This window comes from Herpailurus yagouaroundi, unplaced genomic scaffold, assembly GCF_014898765.1.
Source record: "Herpailurus yagouaroundi ecotype Mexico unplaced genomic scaffold, PumYag 77, whole genome shotgun sequence".
NCBI classification, from domain to species: domain Eukaryota; kingdom Metazoa; phylum Chordata; class Mammalia; order Carnivora; family Felidae; genus Herpailurus; species Herpailurus yagouaroundi.
The window spans coordinates 14,704,547-14,724,139 of record NW_024412388.1 but is presented as its reverse complement, the minus strand read 5'-3'; the positions used below and the strand labels follow the sequence as shown (position 1 = coordinate 14,724,139).

Sequence of the window (19,593 nt, the reverse complement as noted above, 5' to 3'; positions counted from 1 at the left end):
CAGGGTAGCTCACAGGATTGAATGAGATAGCACACACAAAGCTCCAAGCACAGTGCTTGGCATACAGTAAGTGCTTAATAAACCCCCGCTCTCCATACTGGGCCCTGACATCCTGAGAGCCTGGACAGCCTGCCCAGGCAGAGGTGGGTGTTCCAGCCGTGTGGCTGTCGGCAGGGCCCGGCGCCTATGAGCCTCCACGTCCTGAATTTGGCTTGTTGTCACCGTTGGTGGCATCAGCTTCTTGTTAGAAAGCCACAGCTGGGTAACTGACAGCCAGTGCTGCTGTGCCAACCCCTGGGGAGGAAAGGGCTGCCTGTCTGCATGCACAGTCCGGTCCTGGGCATGCAGGGGTGGCGGCTCCCAGGCCCCACTAAGACCAAGGCTGGGCAGGTGCTAGGTGCCTGGATGCGGGTTTGGGGTTAGAGGTGCTACCCAGAACCTTCCTACTGCCTCTGTCCCCTCCTCCCTCTCTGCCTCTCTCCCTCCCCACCTCACACCCATAAGCAGGGAGCCAGGTTTTCTTGCTAAGCCACCGCTTCACTTTGGCCAGGTTTCCATCTGGGGGAGGATGTCCCCCATGAATGTTCACTAGTTCCTTCTTCCTTCTACTTCCTGCTTTTTGCCCATCTGGCCCCAAGGACTTTTGGTCTCACCCACCAGCCAAGGGCACTAGTCACCAGTGCTGGCAGTTTCCGTTCCCCACGCCAGGCCCTGTGCTGGTGCATCCGTGGCCTCATTTCATCCTCAAACCCCACAATGTGTTCTTCATCATGATCCGCATTTTACAGGAAAGAGAAATGGAAGCTGTGTGTGTGTGTGTGTGTGTGTGTGTGTGTTGGGGGGGTGATGCGCTCAGGGCCATGTGGCCTGTGAGTGGCAGAGCCAGGGATGCTCCCAGTCTGCTCTTTGTGGGAGATGGTGTTGATGGCACTAAAGGATGGCAGGGGTGATGCTGAGCATGTCCTGTGCCCTCCTGGGCATCGCTGGTCTGGGTCCCTTAGCAGAGGGGCAGGGGGTGTGGAGTGCGGCATGGGCAGTGACCTAGAATGACCACTAGGTGTCACTCGAGGTCTAGAAAAGAGTCGGCAGCCCCTCCTTGGAGGGCTCTGAAGAATGGGGTAGGGGGAGCAGTGCTTCCGGAAAATGCAGAATTCTGACCTAGATCTGGGCAGAGATGCTGATGTGGAAACTCAGAACTGGAGAGAAGTTCAAGTGAAAACAGATTTCCTTCAAGAACTATCACAATAAGGGGAAAGAGAACTCAGTATAGAACTGGGCTCTGCTGAAGCCAACAAAGGAAAGTCAGGATGTACAGCCAAGGAGGGGTTCTTGCTAAAGTGACCTAACGGGTTCTTGCTGAAGGCAGGCCTGGTGACCAGACATCACCTGGGCAGGGGGTGGGAGGGTGGAGGGGAGGGTGAGGAATTTGACCAAATATTGAGGGTTGGGTGGGGGTTCTTGCTAAAGTGACACAGCAGAGTTCTTTTTTTTTTTTGAGACAGAGAGAGACAGAGCATGAACGGGGGAGGGGCAGAGAGAGAGGGAGACACAGAATCCGAAGCAGGCTCCAGGCTCTGAGCTATCAGCACAGAGCCCAACGCGGGGCTCGAACCCACGGACTTGGAGATCATGACCTGAGCTGAAGCCGGACGCTTAACTGACTGAGCCACCCAGGCACCCCGACACAGCAGAGTTCTTGCTACATGGTGGCAGTGTGGAGATGGACTCAGAAGCCCAAAGGTCAAGTTGAGGAGAGGTCTCAGAGGACCCTGACTAAGGTCTGGTCAAGGAGAGGGTCTTGATCAGTCCCCATTCTTATTCAAGGAAAGAAAAGACATTCTCCTTTCTGAACAGCATGAGTCCGTTTCTCATCAGTCTCTTTGTTCAGAAGTGACCAGCAGAACCATCTGTTAGACTTGGTCTTAGTGGATGTTTGCTAGACCCTGCAAAGTACCAGCCATTTAAATGAGGGAGATTTCTGTGCACATCAAAGAAAACCAAATGGCCAGAGGAGACAATGCCCCATCTCTGCGTCCAGAAGGCAGCCGATCGAGATTTCTAGATGCTGAACCTGGAGCATCTTCAGATGGTTGAAGTGAGGACAACAGAGGCAATCCCAAGGACTTCCTGATTTGTGGCTGGAATGTCACTGGTGATGGCGCGCTCATCAGTGTTCCGGTCACACCTATTTCTTCCAGAAGAACATGGAAGCATCCAGCCTCTGCTCACAGGGCCTCTCTAGATTATTCCCAATAAATACCCCAATCTGGGCATGGGGTTTAGTTCTCAGTGACTCCAGGTCAGCAAGAAATGTCAGTTTGGAGAGTTGTGGTTAGATCTCGGAGGAAACTAGAAAAATTGACAGAATATGTACTTGGCAGGATCCAGCCCGGCTTATAGGTAGGGAACAAAGTAGACAGGAAAATGGAGTTTCACCAAGGGGGGGAGGTAAAAACAACTCAAAAGCAATGAATAGAACTATAATTTAATAACCCACGAGTATGTGCTATGGTTTCCCATTGAAACATTGAAAACCCATCACTATAGTCACCTTTCTTTTTGATTCCTGTTCACACAATATGTCTGATCCCATTAGATTTGGCATGAGTTTTCACGCAAGGGCAGCAAGAATGGCGATTGACCACATAGGCCTTTTTGACTTTGCTTTGTTGGAATCTTTCATAAGGGAATCTCAGACTAGACCTTTAAAAGCTTCTCAAGGCTAGGAAGCAAAGCTAAGAACTCACAGCCAGACTTTTCTGGCAATACCTACAGATTTGGGTGAATTCCACTCCTCTCAAGGTCTCAAATATATTCCAAGATTCCTGGGTGGCAAGGAAGTGACCCTCCTTCCCCCTTCAATGCTGGGAGCCTGTAAAGCCAGGTACGAGGCTCATTTTTCCAGGAGAGCTTTGTAAGCATTGGCTCCATAAATCAGCTCTAGCTGCTTACATTGTGTTTCATGCACCTAATTCTCAAATATGACATGCCAGCCAAGGCCTTCGGAATATAGCCAGTTTCCAGTGATGTTCCATCATAAGGAAACTGATTCCTACTGAACTTATGCAAATAATTATATTGCCACAAAAATAAGAATACTCAATACGAGTTTCTATATTCCTGAGGGATCAGGTAGGGAGAAAAGATACCTGTTGTTTCTGTTTGCAAAATTACCATGCACTAAATTGCCATGACTTATAGATAGCTTGAAATAAGAGGGAAATGAGTTCTTTAAATCTAGAAAAGTAGAACATTAAAAAACAAAACAAAACAGTACTGTTCTAAGAGAAAACGGAAATCTTCCTTCACTGGTTAATTCAGTCCCATGTAATTAATTCTTGTTCTCCTTGATCTTGTGTTAACAATATGATAAACTCATTAACTTCTCCGCTAGTTCTGGAAACCCTTACTCAGATCAGTGATGTGATCTAAAAGTTATTCGATGTCATCAGAAGGCTGTTTCCCAGAAAACCTGTCCTAGTCTCATCCAGGAGTTTCTGAAGGAGCTCTCGCTAATGAAGATTTTGCCTGCCAGCTGATTGTGTGAGCTTTCAAGAAAGCATCAGAGAAAAACTTACTCTCTGTAAATGACAAAAGGCTTAAAATGGCCACTGTTAAAGATCTGATGAGAGTTCATTATAATGCAATTAACTGACAAAGGAATGTACTTTTCTCTGGGCCATAGGACACAAGAAGATAATAACTAGAATGATGATGGATGATGTTATGCCAGGACATCTCATAAGCAGCAAATCATTGACAAATTTTCATGTACTTCATGAAATTTCTGAAATATCTTTTTAATGTTTATTTATTTTGAGAGAGAAAGAGCATGAACACAGGCATGAGAGTGTGAGCAGGGAAGGGGCAGAGAGAGAGGGAGAGAGAGAATTCCAAGCAGGCTCTGGCTGTTAGTGCAGAGCCTGACATGGAGCTTGATCCCATAAACTGTGAGATCAAGAGTCAGATGGTTAACCACAGAGCCACCCAGGCACTCTGGTTAAAACACTTCTGATTTGACAATGCCTGCTGTACAATTCAACATGTCAAGGAAACCAAATTATTTTCCACATCTGTCTTTTTACAAGGGGAAACATCAAATCCTTGGAGATTTTCCAGGGACCCAGTTCGAGGTCAGTTTAAGACCAAAATTTCATTTAGGAGTTGATTTTGGGGGAAGACAAAATTGTCAACCATGTAAAAACAACACAACACAACACAAAACAAAAAAACCCTAGCTTTTTTACAAGTGAGAAGTCTATATTCTCTTCAATAATCAATAACATGACATGGTTAGTGTAAGCCCACGAAATTATTCTGATAAAACAAAACCTTTGTGTCCTAGGTAGCTTTACCTAAAAGGAGACGAAAAATCTTCTGTAGTATCTTAACAGAGATCAGACCGATAATCCAAGAAAACTTTGTTGTTTCAAAAGAAAGAAAACCAAATTCTAATTCTGCATCTGTACACTATGAGTCTCATTTTTAAAGCCTTATAAATAAATCAGTTCAATCTAAGCCAGCTTACCACACATTAAATTCCTTTTCCACAAACCCTCCACAACTTTCTGTAGTCACTCAAATGTTTTGTTTTTTGTTTTGTTTTGTTTTGTTTGTTTTTGTCCTATATTTTCCTCTTTCTCATTCTAGAACAACTTTTAAGCAATCTCTGAACAGTTTGTACATTGAAGAGAGAATTTCTCTCCTTTTTCCTTAACAGAAATATATCCCACATTCTTCCATATTTTATATAGTTTTTTTCTTCACCCTTATTATTCCTAGAAATTTCTATCAGTCATTTATAGATATTGATTCAAATTCTTAACTGTTAGTAATTGTAAGTTCCAGTAAAAACAAGGAAATAGACAACTGCTTACCGTTTGCTATAGAGCAACATTCTATTAAGTCAGTAAATTTTGTGAATATACCGTCTCACAATTTCTAGAAACATTTGCTTCTTCTAGTATGACCTTTCATGTTTATTAATGGACTCAAAGATATTTTCTTTATACCAGATAAAAATAAAAAGCCAAAATATATGAGCCGAAACTTGTGTTTAGTAAATAATGTCTTCGTGGTTTATCTGGCTAAGAAATGATTTAGGTATTTAATGAATACCTGCTGCTTAATTTAATTTAGCATAACTCTTAAGATTGCAAACTACTAAAAAAAAATCTGGACACTGTTTTTAGGTGGGCATATTCTAACATTATGCAAAACTAGCTAGCATTTCGAGCTATTTCCCTGTTAACTATTTTGACAGCCCATGCAAGCTAGACAAGGATCATAAAAACAAAAGCCTAAAAAAGTTAAAGACGCAAGTTTTCTTTTACTGCTATGCTTGATCTACATGAAGTAATGGATATGAAGCAATTCATCTTGACAGCGCGTTTACTTATACATTTGTTCTTAGGTTCAATTTATAATTTGTATAATCTTAAACATCTAGTAGGTATGACAGTCCCTTATTTAACTGCTAGACCCAAGTTGAGATAATCACAGGGTGTTGTATGTAAGCAATGAACCATGGGAATCTACCCCCAAAACCAAGTGCATATCTTACACACTGTATGTTAGCCAATTTGACAATAAATTATATTTTAAAAATAATAAGTAAATACTTAAATTAATAAACTTTAAAAAAAGATTTGTTCAAATCATATGAGCTTGAAAAATATGTGGGTTAGTTTCTATATTTCGGGGTGTTTTAGGAATACTTAATTTCATTTTAATGTTTTGGTTTTCTTTAAGTAGTTTCTACACCCAACGTGGGGCTTGAATTCACAACCCCAAGATCAAGAGTAACATACTCTACCAACTGAGCCAACCAGGTGCCCCTCTAGGAATATGTATTTTTTAATATTTATCTATTTTTGAGAAAGAGAGGGAGAGCGTGAGACGGGGAGGGACAGACAGAGAGGGGGACAGAGGATCTGAAGCTGGCTCCAAGCCGTCAGCACAGAGCCAGATGCAGGGTTCGAACTCAGGAACCCTGAGCCAAAATCAAGAGCTGGACACTTAACCGACTGAGCCACCCAAGCACCCCAGAATACTTAATTTATAGAAGTGCTGATTTATATCTAAGCCATTTTGAATAGAACTCCATTAAGGGATTTCATAAATTAATTTGATAATGCCATCTTGAGTAGAAAAATACCACATCATACACACACAAACTGACATGACAGAGATCTTCTGGGTTTCACTCTAAAATTTTAGCCATGAATCAGTAAAACGTAGTGACGCAAGCTCCCTGGTTGATATAAAATAGTTAGATCTCCTCTTTATTCCATTATATATATATAATATATAATATATATATTATATATATGTATAAAACTTTATTTATTTTTGAGAGAGAGACAGAGTGTGAGCAGGGGAGGAGCAGAGAGAGAGGGAGACACAGAATCCGAAGCAGGCTCCAGGCCCTGAGCTGTCAGCACAGAGCCTGATGTGGGGCTCGAAACCATGAATTGTGAGATCATGACCTGAGCCGAAGTCAGACTCTCAACCAACTAAGCCACCCAGGAGCCCCTCCATTTTATATTTTTTATCTGAATTGGGTTTCTGGCAGATGGGACGTTAAGGTTGTTTATTCAATGAGAGCTGAAGCTTTTTACCAATGTTTGTGGAGGAGACTTTTAAGCTTTTCAGTTGCCCTGATGTGTACTTCTCAGGAGGCCATGGAATACATTTTAGGGGAGACACTGAGGGGACATCAGCAGCCACCTGGATGTCTCCAAAGCCCATAAGTGGATAAAATATCCCAACTATTTCCAAAGAGCATTTTCCTTCTTAGTTTCAAGTAGTTGCTTGAGAGTCCCTTGAGAACCCATGATGGGGGAAGGGAGCTGAATATTCAAATGCCCAAAGGAGTGGAATAGGCAGAGGAAAATTCTGGCAAAAGGAGACAGAGGGAGGGAAGAGGCAGATGTTTGAAGGGGTCCCATCAGCAGATTCAAGGGACCTACCTGAAGGGAAAATCAAAGGCTGTAGGAGGGGAGATGGGAGAAGCGAGGTCTTGGAGCAGTGAAGTTACAAATTCGGCAGAGGTTTGGAATGAGGGGCTTCAGGCAACTGAGAAGTTTCCTTGGAAGAAGCAGGATCAAAGAGAATAGAGAGGCTTCCCAAAGAGCCAGGAAAGATATTCCAGTCTCGGGAGTCAGGGAGGGAATCCCCACTCAAAAGAAAGCCAGGAAGAAAGACTTTGAGCCCGGTAGGTATCTGTCAAACAAAGTACTCTCATCCAGCTTCACAGAGCAAACTCAGAACCTTAAGAACCAAAGCCTTGTCTTTGCTGTACTTCAGTGGACATTTACCTGGAGCACTGACTCAGGAGTTGGGCTCACAAGAGATCCCCGGTCAATTACTCAGGACTGAAGACAAAGGCTCCCAGACGTCCACCTGGGGTCCCGGGGTGAAACGACCAGGGTCCAATGATGAATCTGATCTCGTGCAAGTCATAGCACCGTGGCTATTAGAAAACAAGACCCAGGCAGCAGTTTAAGTGGTAAAAACAGGTTTTATTCAAGAATGATCACAGCAGGGGCCAGGATAGAACTGGGCTCAATTCTGAATACAGTTATGAATCCTCACTTTTCTTAGGTGGGGGTTTATAGCCAAGGAGTGGGGAGGGGAGCTGGTGGATGGAAGATTGCTAAGAGGGTTGGATGATTCTTGCTAAAATGACCCTAACAAGATTCTTGCTAAAGGCAGGCCTGGGTGATCAGGAACCACCTGGGAAATGGTGGAGGGTGACGAACTTGACCAGATATTGAGGGCAGGAGGGGATTCTTGCTAAAACTGGGCAGTGCTCAGATGGATGCGGAAACCCTAAGGTGTAAGCCTGGTTGGGAAAGGTCTCAGAGGATCCTAACTAAAGTTTGGTCAAGGACAGAGTCTTTGTCAATGGCAGCTCCAGACCAGTGGAAGCCAAGTACAATCCTTCCTCAAGGCTTAGCCTAAAAGATCTCACTAACCACCCAGATTACAGAAGCAAGGGCCCCCTCCTCAAAACATGTGACCCGCCCCTCTTCCCCACCTCCAAGGACCTTGAACAGGCCATCCCAGCCCCGCACCTTATCCCCTTGGGGGCCCCTTCGGGACTACCAAGGACACACTTGGGGCTTCATCCTCCGTGCTCCCCATGACACTGCTTGGCACCATATGTCAAGGTTATCACATGTCTGCCTCCCCCTACCAGCCTAAGGGATTCCTGCAGGTAGAGTCTGTGTCTGATTAAAGGTATCCCCACCAAACCTCCTACACCATGCCTGGTCCATAGAAGACCATCAGTATAGGTCCATTGAATGAATGAACCAATGGATGATCTTGTCCCAGAGTTTTCAAGCTTTTTAAAAAAATTACTGAAGAATGTCTTTTCTTCTTACAGTAGCTCAGGTGAAAGCTCAGTAAATAATACAGGAAAAGCAGAGCTGTTTAATTGAAGATTGAGGTGGGGAGGGGGAGCAGAGTCCCAGGGATCATCCCAGATGTGTCCAGGAAAGCACATGGCTTTGGGGAGCACCTGAAACAGCTATTCTGGTCCCTCTACACATGGGGAAACTGATGCCCACAACAGAGAAGGGACATAAGTCAGAGAACGTGCTAAGACCAGGACCTGGTGTCCTGCTGGATTCTCGGTCACTGGTCCCACTGTCTCCAGCTGCGCCCGCATCATCGTTAAGAAGGTGCAAGGAGATGGGGCGCCTGGGTGGCTCAGTCGGTTGAGTGTCTGGCTTCGGCTCAGGTCATGATCTCATGGTTCGTGAGTTTGAGCCCCACGTCGGGCTCTGGGCTGACCGTTCAGAGCCTGGAGCCTGTTTCGGATTCTGTGTCTCCCTCTCTCTCTGCCCCTCCCCTGCTCATGCTCTGTCTCTCTCTGTCTTAAAAATAAATAAAAACATTTAAAATTTTTTTTAAAAAAAGAAGATGCAAAGAGGGATAGTTACAAGTTAGATGCTGAGGATTCAGACACAGCCCCATCACTTACAACCTGTGTCACTCTGGGCAAGTTCCTGTTCCTCTCCGGGCCTCGGATGTTCAACAGAAAAGGATGGGGTGGAGATTGATGCCTGACAAGCACCCACCCAGCCTAACAGTTATCATTGTCCATCCACTGGCCCACACCACTTTCCTGATGCTTGTCTCTCTGCTGGAGCAGGGCCACTTTGCCCAGGGTGGGGGCAGGAAGGGATTCTGCTTCCCCCTGAGCTGGAGACCCTGGAGGGAGTCTCTGTGCCCTCCCCTGATGCCCGGCCAAGGAGGACCAACAAGAGGGAGCTGAGGCAGGAGGCCTTTATGAGATCGACGATGGGGCGCCAAGTCCTGTGGAGGACCTCTGGGGTCGCAGCATCTTGGACAGGCTGGGACAAGGTGAGGGGGGCAGGGGGAGGCGAGACTCCTCGGCCGCAGAATCTCATCCCAACACACTGGCCCAGACTCTCTGGAGTGGAGGTGTGTGCAAGGTAGAGGGGCGCAGGCAGAAACCTGTTCTCCCACAGGTGCGGGGCTGGGGCCTCTGCAGACCCCATCTTCTAGTGGACTGTGGCTGCCCCATCCTGGCTCCACCCTGGCTTAGGGGGGGCTTCAGCTCAGAGATAAGGGACCAGCCCAAGATGGCCAGAAGAGGTTAGTTAGTTAGCCAGGGTAGAAGATGTTAGCGGGAGCCTGGGTGGCTCAGTCGGTTAAACGGCCAACTTCAGCTCAGGTCATGATCTCACGACTCGTGAGTTCGAGCCCCTCATCGGACACTGGGCTGACAGCTCGGAGCCTGGAGCCTCCTTCGGATTCTGTGTCTCCCTCTCTCTCTCTGCCCCTCCCCTGTTCACACTCTGTCTCTGTCTCTGTCTCTGTCTCTCTCTCAAAAATAAATAAAGCATTAAAAAAAAAGAAAGAAGATATGAGTGATGAGACACACTGGGGACCACAGCCACCACACCAGGGCCAGAAGGAGGTGAACGGTTGGAAGGGCCTTCTCTCACACATAGTGACAGCTGACTCCAACCACCAAATTCATCCTCAGTCCCCAGGGCTAGCGTTCTAGAAGCTGCAGCAAGGCGAGGCTTCTTCCCAGTCCTGCTATTCTGGGGGGAGATGTTCTCTCCCCACCCCCACTCCTCTGCTGTCTCTGCCTTTCATGACTGGCCTTAGTGACAGTGGATCTACAGGCCCCTCGCAGGGCGGGCCAAGCTTCCTGATGGCTGAGGGTGTCTGGGCGGGTCTCAGCGCTGTGTCGGTGTGTCCTCGGGGTGAGGCAGGGCACACTGGCTACTTGGAGGCCGCTGACCTTGAGGTCGAGAGGCGAGGCAAGGCAGGAAAGGGGCAGGTGCACCTGGAGAGAGAGCAGTACTGGCACAGAGTCAGGAAGCTGGCCCCGCGGGGGCTGACTCTCTTCCATCTCTGCCCACAACCCTCAACAGGAACCTGGGCCCGAGGGGACCCCTGCACCCCAAGGTTCCTTCACCCCACTTCTCCTGCCGAGACCCCTCTGGTCTGGGCATCTCGCCTTGTCCGGCTTCTCTCCCACCGTCTCCCCTCCCTTCTGTCTTCATGCAGTTCCCTCCCCACTGCCTTCTGGAATCTTCTCCAAGCCTCCTGCCTGGACCTGGACCCTCCTGCCTTTGTTTCCCCTTCAGGGAGGTGGGTCCCAGCCCTTGGCCTCCTCCCCACTGACAGGGCTTCTGAGACCAGAGTGCAGCCTTGCGTCTCCCTGGCAGGGAGAGAGGGGTCTGGGGTCCTCCCACCCACCGGCCCGGCTGCTGCAGGAGGAGAGGCACGGGGGTGGGGTCCGGTGCACCTCAGAGCAGTGCCGTATGGCTGGGCCAGGTTAGCAGGGAGGTGGGGGGAGACGTGAGGGTGCTGGAGACATATTTGTGGCCCCGTCTTGGTCCCCATGCACCTAAGGGAGTGCCACTGGGCATGGGGGTTCCGTCAGTGCCCCCGAGCCTGATCTGAGGCCAGACCTTGTGGCTGAGACACTAGCCCTGTGGCCCTCCTGTGATGTCTGGGCCTGGACTCATGGGCCACCCTGCCCTTAAGGGGGCTCTAGAGAGCCACTAGGCCCTCAAAGCAAGGAGCGCCCGGGGTTGTCCCATAGGGGCAGCCAAGAGGCCCCCAGAACCTCGGGACCAGCACTCTGTCTGTCTGGGAACCTGTCTGAGGACACACCAAGCTCTGGGGCTGTACTGGCAGCTCAGGATCTTGGTCTCTAACCTTGACGGTCAAGCCGAGGAAGTTAGGCTGGGGCCCGTGGCAGAGACCACTCAGAGGAGCCACCTCTTTTCCTCAGGCCTTGCCCTCCACACTCAAGAGAGACCCCAACAGGCTACATGTTTCCTGCCAAGTCTGGGATCAGCGGTAGGACATGGTCACGCCCAGTGCTGGGCTGGAGGGGCCTGGGAGCCACAGTCAGGACCCAGGCCTCCCTGAGTCCTCTGGGGCCAGTCCCCTGGAGAGTTCCAGGGAGGAAGCAGCCAGAAAGACCTGGGCTCTCAGCCTTCCCCCATCTCCACCTGGTCTGCCTGTCTGGTCCCCAGAGCCAGAACCTCCATCCCTTTTGCCCGTCAGCCCCGGGGGGCACTAGGGAGGTGCAGGGGGAGTGGGGGAGATGTGCCTGTAGGCCGTCTCCTCCAGGGGCGGCTCGTAGATGCTGCAGTTGGGCGTGGGGCCCTGACAGTAGATGTTGAGGTAGTTGCGATGCTTCTCATTGTACGTCTGGTTCCGGAGGCACAGAACCACGTTCTTGTCACACTCACAGGTCTGCTTGTCACACTCGGTCTCGTTGAGCTCACCTACGCGGGGGAGAGGTTCTGGTGGGTCTCAGAATATGGTCCCCTGGTGGGCAGCACTAACGTGCTGGCAGTTCGCCCCAGGCCTGCGGGCTCAGAAGCTCTGGGCCAGGCCCTGCAGTTGGCATGATCCGCCATCCGGGTGGCTCTGGAGCATGTTTCCATCAGAAGACCCTGGAAGTCCAACCTGTCATCTTATAGTCGGGGAAACGGAGGCCCCGGGGACGGGTTTACCTAAGTCACACAGCAAACCCAAGGTGGACCCGAGATAGACACTCGGGTGTTGGGGACTCCCCACCCTAGGCCTCCCCCTTCCATCACAGAATCGCGGGACACCCACCCTGGAGGGAACTCATGGTGAGGAGCCACTGAGGAAGGACTCCTAAGAGCTTACCTCAGGGCCTTTCCCACGAGCGAGTGCTGAAGTCGCCCGAAATCGTCTACCCTGATAGCTGTCAACCTTAGGGGGCGCATTAGGAGCCACTGGGTGGCTTGCTGAGACAAAGACGGCTGGGCCCCAGGACCACAGCTTCAGATTCAGTAGGTCTGGGTGGGGCCTGCTAATCTGCATTGCTAGTAAGTTCCTAGGGGATGCCGATACTGCAGATTCGGGGAACACCCTCTGAGAACTGCTCACTAGCTCGGTGGTTGGCAGACTTTTCAAACTTTCTATCAGCAGAATCCTTTCTCTCAAATGAAACTCTTTGCAGAAGGCCAACATATCAAGCAGCCGAAAGAGAAACCACTTAAGATGTGAAATGGGTTAATGGGACCAGCTGAACCACTCAGGACCACCCCCCACCCATCACCTGAGTCCAGGAACCCCCAGAACCCAATGTGAAAACCCCCACTTGGGTTCGCCCACCACCCTTTGAGGATTCTCGAAATGCATTAATGAGGGGACACCCCCTCTCCCAAGCCAGCCCCTCCACCCCACGTTTGAACAGCAGAATATGAGGACCACGGTGCCCTGGGTTCCCAGGGCGCCCCAGATACACCCAGTTCACCACCAGGACTCTTCCCCAGAGAACAGAAGACTTGGGATTTTTTTTTTCTTTTTTTGCAAAGCTGGGCTTGCTTGCTTTTAGTGAGGGGTAGTGAGGAGAACCTGGTGAAGACAAGGAAACAAAGGGAGCCAGGGGCTGCCCGTGGGACTGGACCAGGGGACACCCACCGCCTAAGAGGAGGCACACAGGGACACCTGGGCCATTAATGTGGATCCGCACCTCTCAGTTGAGGAATGGCCCAGAGCATCCATGGTAACCCCACCGGGCCTGGTTCCCATAGCTTGAATTCCTAGAAACACTGAGGGTCTTGGGATGAGGCGACCTTCTGGTAGGGTCCCAAGGACAGAACTAGAAGGGAAATGTCTGCTCGGATCCAAACCCTTCCATATATCCACGGGGAGACTGAGGCCAGGCAGGGAAGCACCCTATATAGGGTTACACCGCAGGAGATGCTGGCAGAATCCAGGTTTAAAGCCAGACCCATGTGTCACCAAGTCTTCCCATCGCCTGATGATCTGGTTAAAAACAGGTTCCTGGGCCCTCACCCAGGCCCACTGAATCGGAACCACTCCCTAAGCTCTCCGAAGCTTAAGAATCAAGAACTAGGACAGCAGCCTGCTGATTCGGGCTTGGGGGGATCAGAGCACATCAGAGAGACGTGCTAGGGCCACGGCTAGGGTTCTCAGAGTTAACAAACAAAAACAAGAGGCCTGGCTACTTTGAGTTTCAAACAGTAAATATTTTAGTATAAGTATGTCCCAGTACTACATGGGATATACTTATGCTAATTCTTATTTTCATGCCAATAGTCATTGTTTTTATGCTAGCATTTAATTTTTAGTATGAGTATGTCCCGTGCAATATTTAGGGTATACTTATGTGAAAACATGTTTTGTTTACCTGAAATTCAAACATAAGTGGGCATCCTGTATTTCACCTGGCAACCCCATGCATGGGCCCCCCGAGCAGCTAGGGGCACTGGCAGTCTAAGCCCTTCTCCTGGGTGGGGGAGGGAGGAACGGCAGGGGAGGGACTCACTGCAGGTGATGGAAGTATTGTTCTCGATGGTGTATTCATAGTGGTCCACATAGGGGTGGCAGCCCAGGTCGAAGAGCTTCTGGTAGCAGCAGTCATGGGCGTGGCAGCACCTAGGGGCAGGTAGAGGACAGCAGGCCCACATAGCCAAGCTTGGCCCATCTCCCACCGGCAGAGACCCCAGTCATCTGTTTCGGTTCCTTGTGGATCAGACCTTCAGACTGAGGCCCAGAGAGGGGCAGTTACTTGTCTGAGGTCACATAGCCAGGCAGAGCCCAGCTTCCCCCCTTGGAGCCCTGGCTGCAGGAGGCAGGAGGTGGGAGGTGTCAGGCTGTCCGATGATGTGGTCAGGATGGGAAGGAGGGTTAGGACTCAGTTGGTGTCAAAGGAGCCTGAGCCTATGAGGAGGCCATGCCCGGCTGGGCACGATGGCCAGGGAGAGACAAAAGTCTGGAGGGTTGAGTGGGCATTGGGGGTGGGAGACAGGAAGCAAGTGTAGTGTGGCCATCCCCATCCCCTCTGGTAGAGGAAGGCAATTAGTCAACATGCATTTATTAAGCCCCCCCCCCCCCCCGTGATACCAGACTTAGCGCTGGCTGCTTTTGGGGAGATAGGAGCAGAAAGTTAAGCCATGGCTTCAGTCTTCAGTCTGATGGAAGAAACACAGCCCTCCATCAGGGCCTCTAGGGTGATGGGAGTGAGAAGGGTCACAGCCCTTGCTCGTGTTGAGCGTGAGCTGTGTGTCTGTTGCTCTCACGTGTGTGGGGGCAGGTCAAAGTTTCCTTCCTGGCGAGACTGGGAGTTCAAACGCCTCCAAGCCCAAGACTTGGAGATGCACAGTAGAAACCACCCAAGACAGTAGAGGAGGACATGGGTCAAGGTCAGGCTCTTGGTCACAAACTCATTGAACCAGCCTCATCCTTTGGGGAAAGGACCCTCTCCCATGTCTCAGAAATGGAGACCAGTCTGACCCTCACTGCCCCCCTCCCAGGCCTGACAGTGGCCCAGGCACTCCGGAACCTACCAGTCCACCTCATCCATGGGCAGCCCGTGCCCTCCTAGTCCACAGTAGCAGCCGTAGCCCACGAAGGACAAGATGGCACTCCTCCCTGTGATGGTTTCCACCATGGACTTCAGGTTAAGCAGGCTGCTGCGGGCCGCGGGCAGGACTGCAAGAGAACCAAGGGGGTGCTGTGAGCTCCCTGCCTGGTGGGGGGCCCCCTCCTGTCTGACTGTCCTCCCCACACCCCAAGGCCAGGGAAAGGAGGAGAGAGGGTGGGCAGAGAGGGAGGAAGGAAGCAATGTATAAAAAGCCATGATATCTGAGGGCCCTTAGAAGGAAATAGCTATTACTCTTTACTGAGGGCTTCTCTGTGCCAGGTGCTGTCCTGAGCCCCCTCCAGGCATTAACTCATGGAGTGCTGTTGTTGCCCCCACTTTACAGATGAGAAGACTGAGGCCCAGAGCTTACCCAAGTAACTTCCCCAAGAACATCATCAAAAAAGTGGTAGGGGTGGAATTTGCACCCAGGCAGTGAGGTCCCAAGTGACCGGTCCACCGTAAGGGGCTTCACAAATGCCACGTGCTCTTGTGAACACAGGGGTTTGATTTTGGGTACTGGGTTTGGTCTGGCTCCTCTGCCCCCAGTAGGAACTCAGTGTCCCCAGCGCGGTCCTGCAGCTCGGGCATCTCACGATGAATCCAGAGACAACGCGGTGGTCCGGTCATTCGGCGAAGACACACACACACACACACACACACACACCCTTTCCCTTTGGCCATGTCTCACCGGAAGCAATAGGTCAATGACCCCCTTCCCACGCCAGCAAAATCAGCAGCCTCCCTGCACCTGCCAGGTGGGTCTGCCCCAGCGACATACCCTCCTCTCCCCTCCTCCCTGCCTCTTCACCCCGGCCTGTGTTGACTCTACATCTGCTCCTGGCTCCCTGCTGAGTCACTCCGGAGCCTGGGGCTCCAGTCCGTACTGGGTGAGGCCAACCCGCACACGGGAGAGCCGCTCTAGCCCCACTTAATGGGCCTTGGGAATCCCGCTCCACCTGAGCCTTCCCGTTTATTGGCTTTGTGACTTTCATCATTACAGAAAATAAGGAGCAAATGAGAGAGGCAACAGGGAAGGAGCTGGGACGAATAACAGGCGACTCTAAGAGGATGGTGGAGAGAGAGGCACATGTCTCAGGTGGGGTCTGAGGCAGGGAGAGGGAGGACCCTGTGTCCAGTGGACCCAAGCCCATCCCTGAGCTGCACAAAGACGTGAGGGCCGTCGGTGGGAGTAGGACAAAGGGGACCTTAAGTGTGTCTCCCGACCCTTCCCCACTCTGTGCTGGGTCCTGCGGCCAGAGGGAAATGTCAAGCAGCTTGGGAGTCAGATCTGGAATCAGACCTTGGGAGTCAAATGCAGACAGCCCTGGGTCCGCAAACAGGTCTCGCCACGAGGCCTGCGGTGACCACACGGGCAGGTTGCATAAGCTCCTTGACCTCAACTGTCAAACCGGGACGGGGACGGGGATGCTGGGCACTGCGAGCAGAGGCTGTGAGGAGGGAGCACCCTCTGTGAGCTCAGGTGTTTCCCCCGAGGGACAGCTTCCCCCCGCCAGGGCCCTCTGCCCAGCAGCTGCACGCAGGGTGGGATGTTACCACGCAAGCCCTCCACACTCACACACGGGGACACACACTCGCCCACAGAGGCCTCGCACGCTCGCACACCACACACCCGCCAGTGGAACCACACTCACGCGTGCGGTGCCCACAGGGAACCCAGGCAGCCGAGGCCACGTCCACACTCGCACTCCAAGCAGAAGAAAGCGAGTTGGGCAGACGCCTTAGCGGCCAGCAGTTCGGGCGGAACTCAGAGGCTTGCTGTCTCAACACTCGCTTCAGCTGTCAGGTCAGCCAACCATTGTCACCTCTGGCCACGTTTAACCCTTATTTTGTGCCCAGCGGTTCTTTCTTTGCCCCAGAGCAGGCTGCGCTCCGGCGATATGCAACGGGCCGGATGAAGAGTCAGTGACACCTCTAGCCCAGCTTCCACCTCCCAGAGGCACCTGCCACAGAACACCTGGATGTGTGATGGGGTCACATCTGTGTCAGGAGCCTCAGCTGTCCCCGACCGGTGTTCCCCAGGAGCACCAGCCCTGGGAAAGGAGCCCCCAGACCTTCCTTGCCGACTTCTTGCACACTCACACCGACAGCCCTGGTACACACACACACACACACACACGCACGTGCACCTGCAGTTAATACACACACATTTTTTGACGTGTGGAGGACACACAGACGTCACTGTGCTGAGACACAACCCCCCCACACACACACAGATACATGTGTATATCCACACCCAAACCCATTGGCTCTTGTCTCAGGTACACATGTACACAAATACTCTTATCTACACAAACACCCAGGTTTTCCCGGGGGCGGCCAGACGCCCAGCAAACACTACCATTTTACGATGCTTGCTCAGCCCGGGGCCCTGACGCCTGGGAGGCTCGTAAATGCCCACGGCCCTTGGTGTGTTTATAGTCGGCAAACAGCCCCATGTCAGTGAGGGCCTGACAGGGGCCCGAGCTGGGAAGCAGGGGCCCAGAGAGAGCCAGTCAGTGGATGGAGAACCTAGGTGTTCAAGGTCACAGGAGCAAGTGGGGGAGGGGTGAGAGAGAGGAGTCTCCCCAGAGCCTTTACTCACCGCTGCCGGCCAGGACGACCATGGTGAAGAATTTCTTCATACCCAAGCTGGACCTGAGAGAGGAGAACATCCAAGCCCCGAGCCCGTCCCTTCCAGGCTCCCGCAGCCCCCTTCTGAGGCCCCTACAATGTCATCCCCCCAGGCCCCCGCTCCTGCTGCCCCAGCTCTGGGATGAGCTCCTCCCGCCTGCCCTCCACCCCCTGAACTGACTGTCCCCCGGATGGCAGAGCCAGGAGGCACCGGGAGCCTCCTTCCTCCTTTTACCCCGAGCAGGTTTCTGAGACAGGAAGCTCACCGCCTCATGGGGTCGGGCTACTGTCACAGATCAGAACGAACCCCCCTTCCATAGGCACTCCAGGAAGTCACGTGACCCAACCTGGTGGCTGGGTCTTGCACTTGGAGCCAAGAGACCTGGGTCCCCAGGTTCTAGTCCCGGCTCTTCTGCCAAAATGCTGTGTGACCTCAGGTAGATCCCATAGCTTCTCTGGGCCTCAAGTGCCTCATGAGGATTGACTGGCTGATCTCTAAAGTCTTCTGGTGCTGAAAATGTACTGACATATCTCAGCCTTCACTCAAGAGACTTAGAGCTCTTTTTTCTGGAGACACGGATTCTAGGAGCCAGTTCCCCCAGCCCATCCCTGCTCCTCTCTGGGGAGGATTCTATCCCAGGGTAGCAGACACATACCTCGAGGTTCTCCAAGGAAAAGAGGCCCTGAGACTTGGGCCCCTCCACCCGGAGGGGTGCCTAACCAGCACCTTCTTCCTCAACACTTTGGGGTTGGCCTGTGCCCCATCCGCCATGTTCTGTGTTCTGGGGGTCCAGCAACATAGGGCTCGTAAGGTCCGTGATCGCTCTGAAGGCTCCGGGGAGCAGGCCCCAGTGTCACACTGCCACACGCACACGGGCAGGGTAGCGCCGGGGCAATGCCCCTGGGCGGGAGGCAGGTGACACACGCCCAGGAAAAAGGAGGCTCCACCCCCTCCTTCCCACAGCCACCGCCCCGCCCACAGCCGCCCCGCCCCGTCCAGGCCCCGCCCTCGGGCGCGCCTGCAGGTGGGGGTTTCCACACCTGACCAAGAGCTGGCCCTTCCCTGTACATCTGAAAGGAAGTTCGCCCAAGGGTCTCTCTCTGTTCCCACCCAAAAGGATGTGAAACAAAACATTTGTAACTGAACAGCGTTGTGGGCTTGACTCAAGGGGGCATCGGAGAGGCGTGGGACCTCTACAGTGGAGTTTTGCAGTGGGGGACAGAGGCTGTGCTCAACGCCAAACACAACAAAGAAAAGTTTGTAGCCAAGGGGCAGGATGGGGGTCCGCAGATGGAGAGTTACTATGTGGGGGCTGTGGCAAGAGGATTCTGGCTAAAGCCACCTAGCAGGACTCTGGCAGAAGGCAGGCCAGACATCACGGGGGAGGGGGGTGGCAGGGGCAGAGGAACCCCATCAGACATCAGGGGCGATCAGACATGGAGGGTGACGGTTCCTGGCTGAGCTGGCTCAGCGAGGTTCTTGCAGAGAACAGGACACTGCAGAGATAGACGAGGAGTCCGAAAGCCCACGCCTCTTTGAAAAAGAGCTCAAGTGAAGCCCGACCAGGGTTTGGTCAAAGAGAAAGTCTTTGTCGGGAGCCCTCTGTATGGATATGCCCAGGGCCTCCCAGAGCTGGAAGGACCATCGTCCAGAGTCTGCAGAGAACTCTCTACCCACATCTGCAAGCACGTCGGTGTCCACACCTGCCTAAGACTGGAGGAGGCGCCCAGCTCACATCTGAAAGGGCGAGCTCATCTGACCCGGGAGCAGGACCTCTCTGCCACAGCGCCACTGTGGCGTGCGGCCTGGCGGCACCTCTCTGTGGCGGGGGTCGGGGTCCCCTCCCCACACTCCTCTCCCCTAACCTTGCCAAGGTGGAACAACCAGAAATGTCTCCAGACATTTCTAGACGTAACCTTGGGGCACGTAGCCGTCTCTGGTTGAAAGTCTGGTGGCCTGCGAGTCGCTGCCATGTTCCTCTTGTGGGGGTGGCATTGGAGGGGGGTGGAGATGGACAGGAGAGAAGCGG

The 19,593-nt window shown here is 52.0% G+C and overlaps 1 protein-coding gene across 1 annotated transcript; it reads right to left on the bottom strand.

Moving 5' to 3' along the window:
- Window positions 1-9,809: 9,809 nt before the first annotated feature.
- Window positions 9,810-18,481, bottom strand: PLA2G2F (phospholipase A2 group IIF). Its single transcript, XM_040463357.1, has 5 exons — window positions 18,220-18,481; window positions 17,535-17,587; window positions 14,856-15,000; window positions 13,835-13,944; window positions 9,810-11,792 (listed from the first exon to the last, which is right to left on the bottom strand). Exons 1-5 carry the CDS (start codon window positions 18,333-18,335, stop codon window positions 11,581-11,583), a joined length of 636 nt encoding a protein of 211 aa, XP_040319291.1. The 5' UTR covers window positions 18,336-18,481; the 3' UTR covers window positions 9,810-11,580.
- Window positions 18,482-19,593: the final 1,112 nt, after the last annotated feature.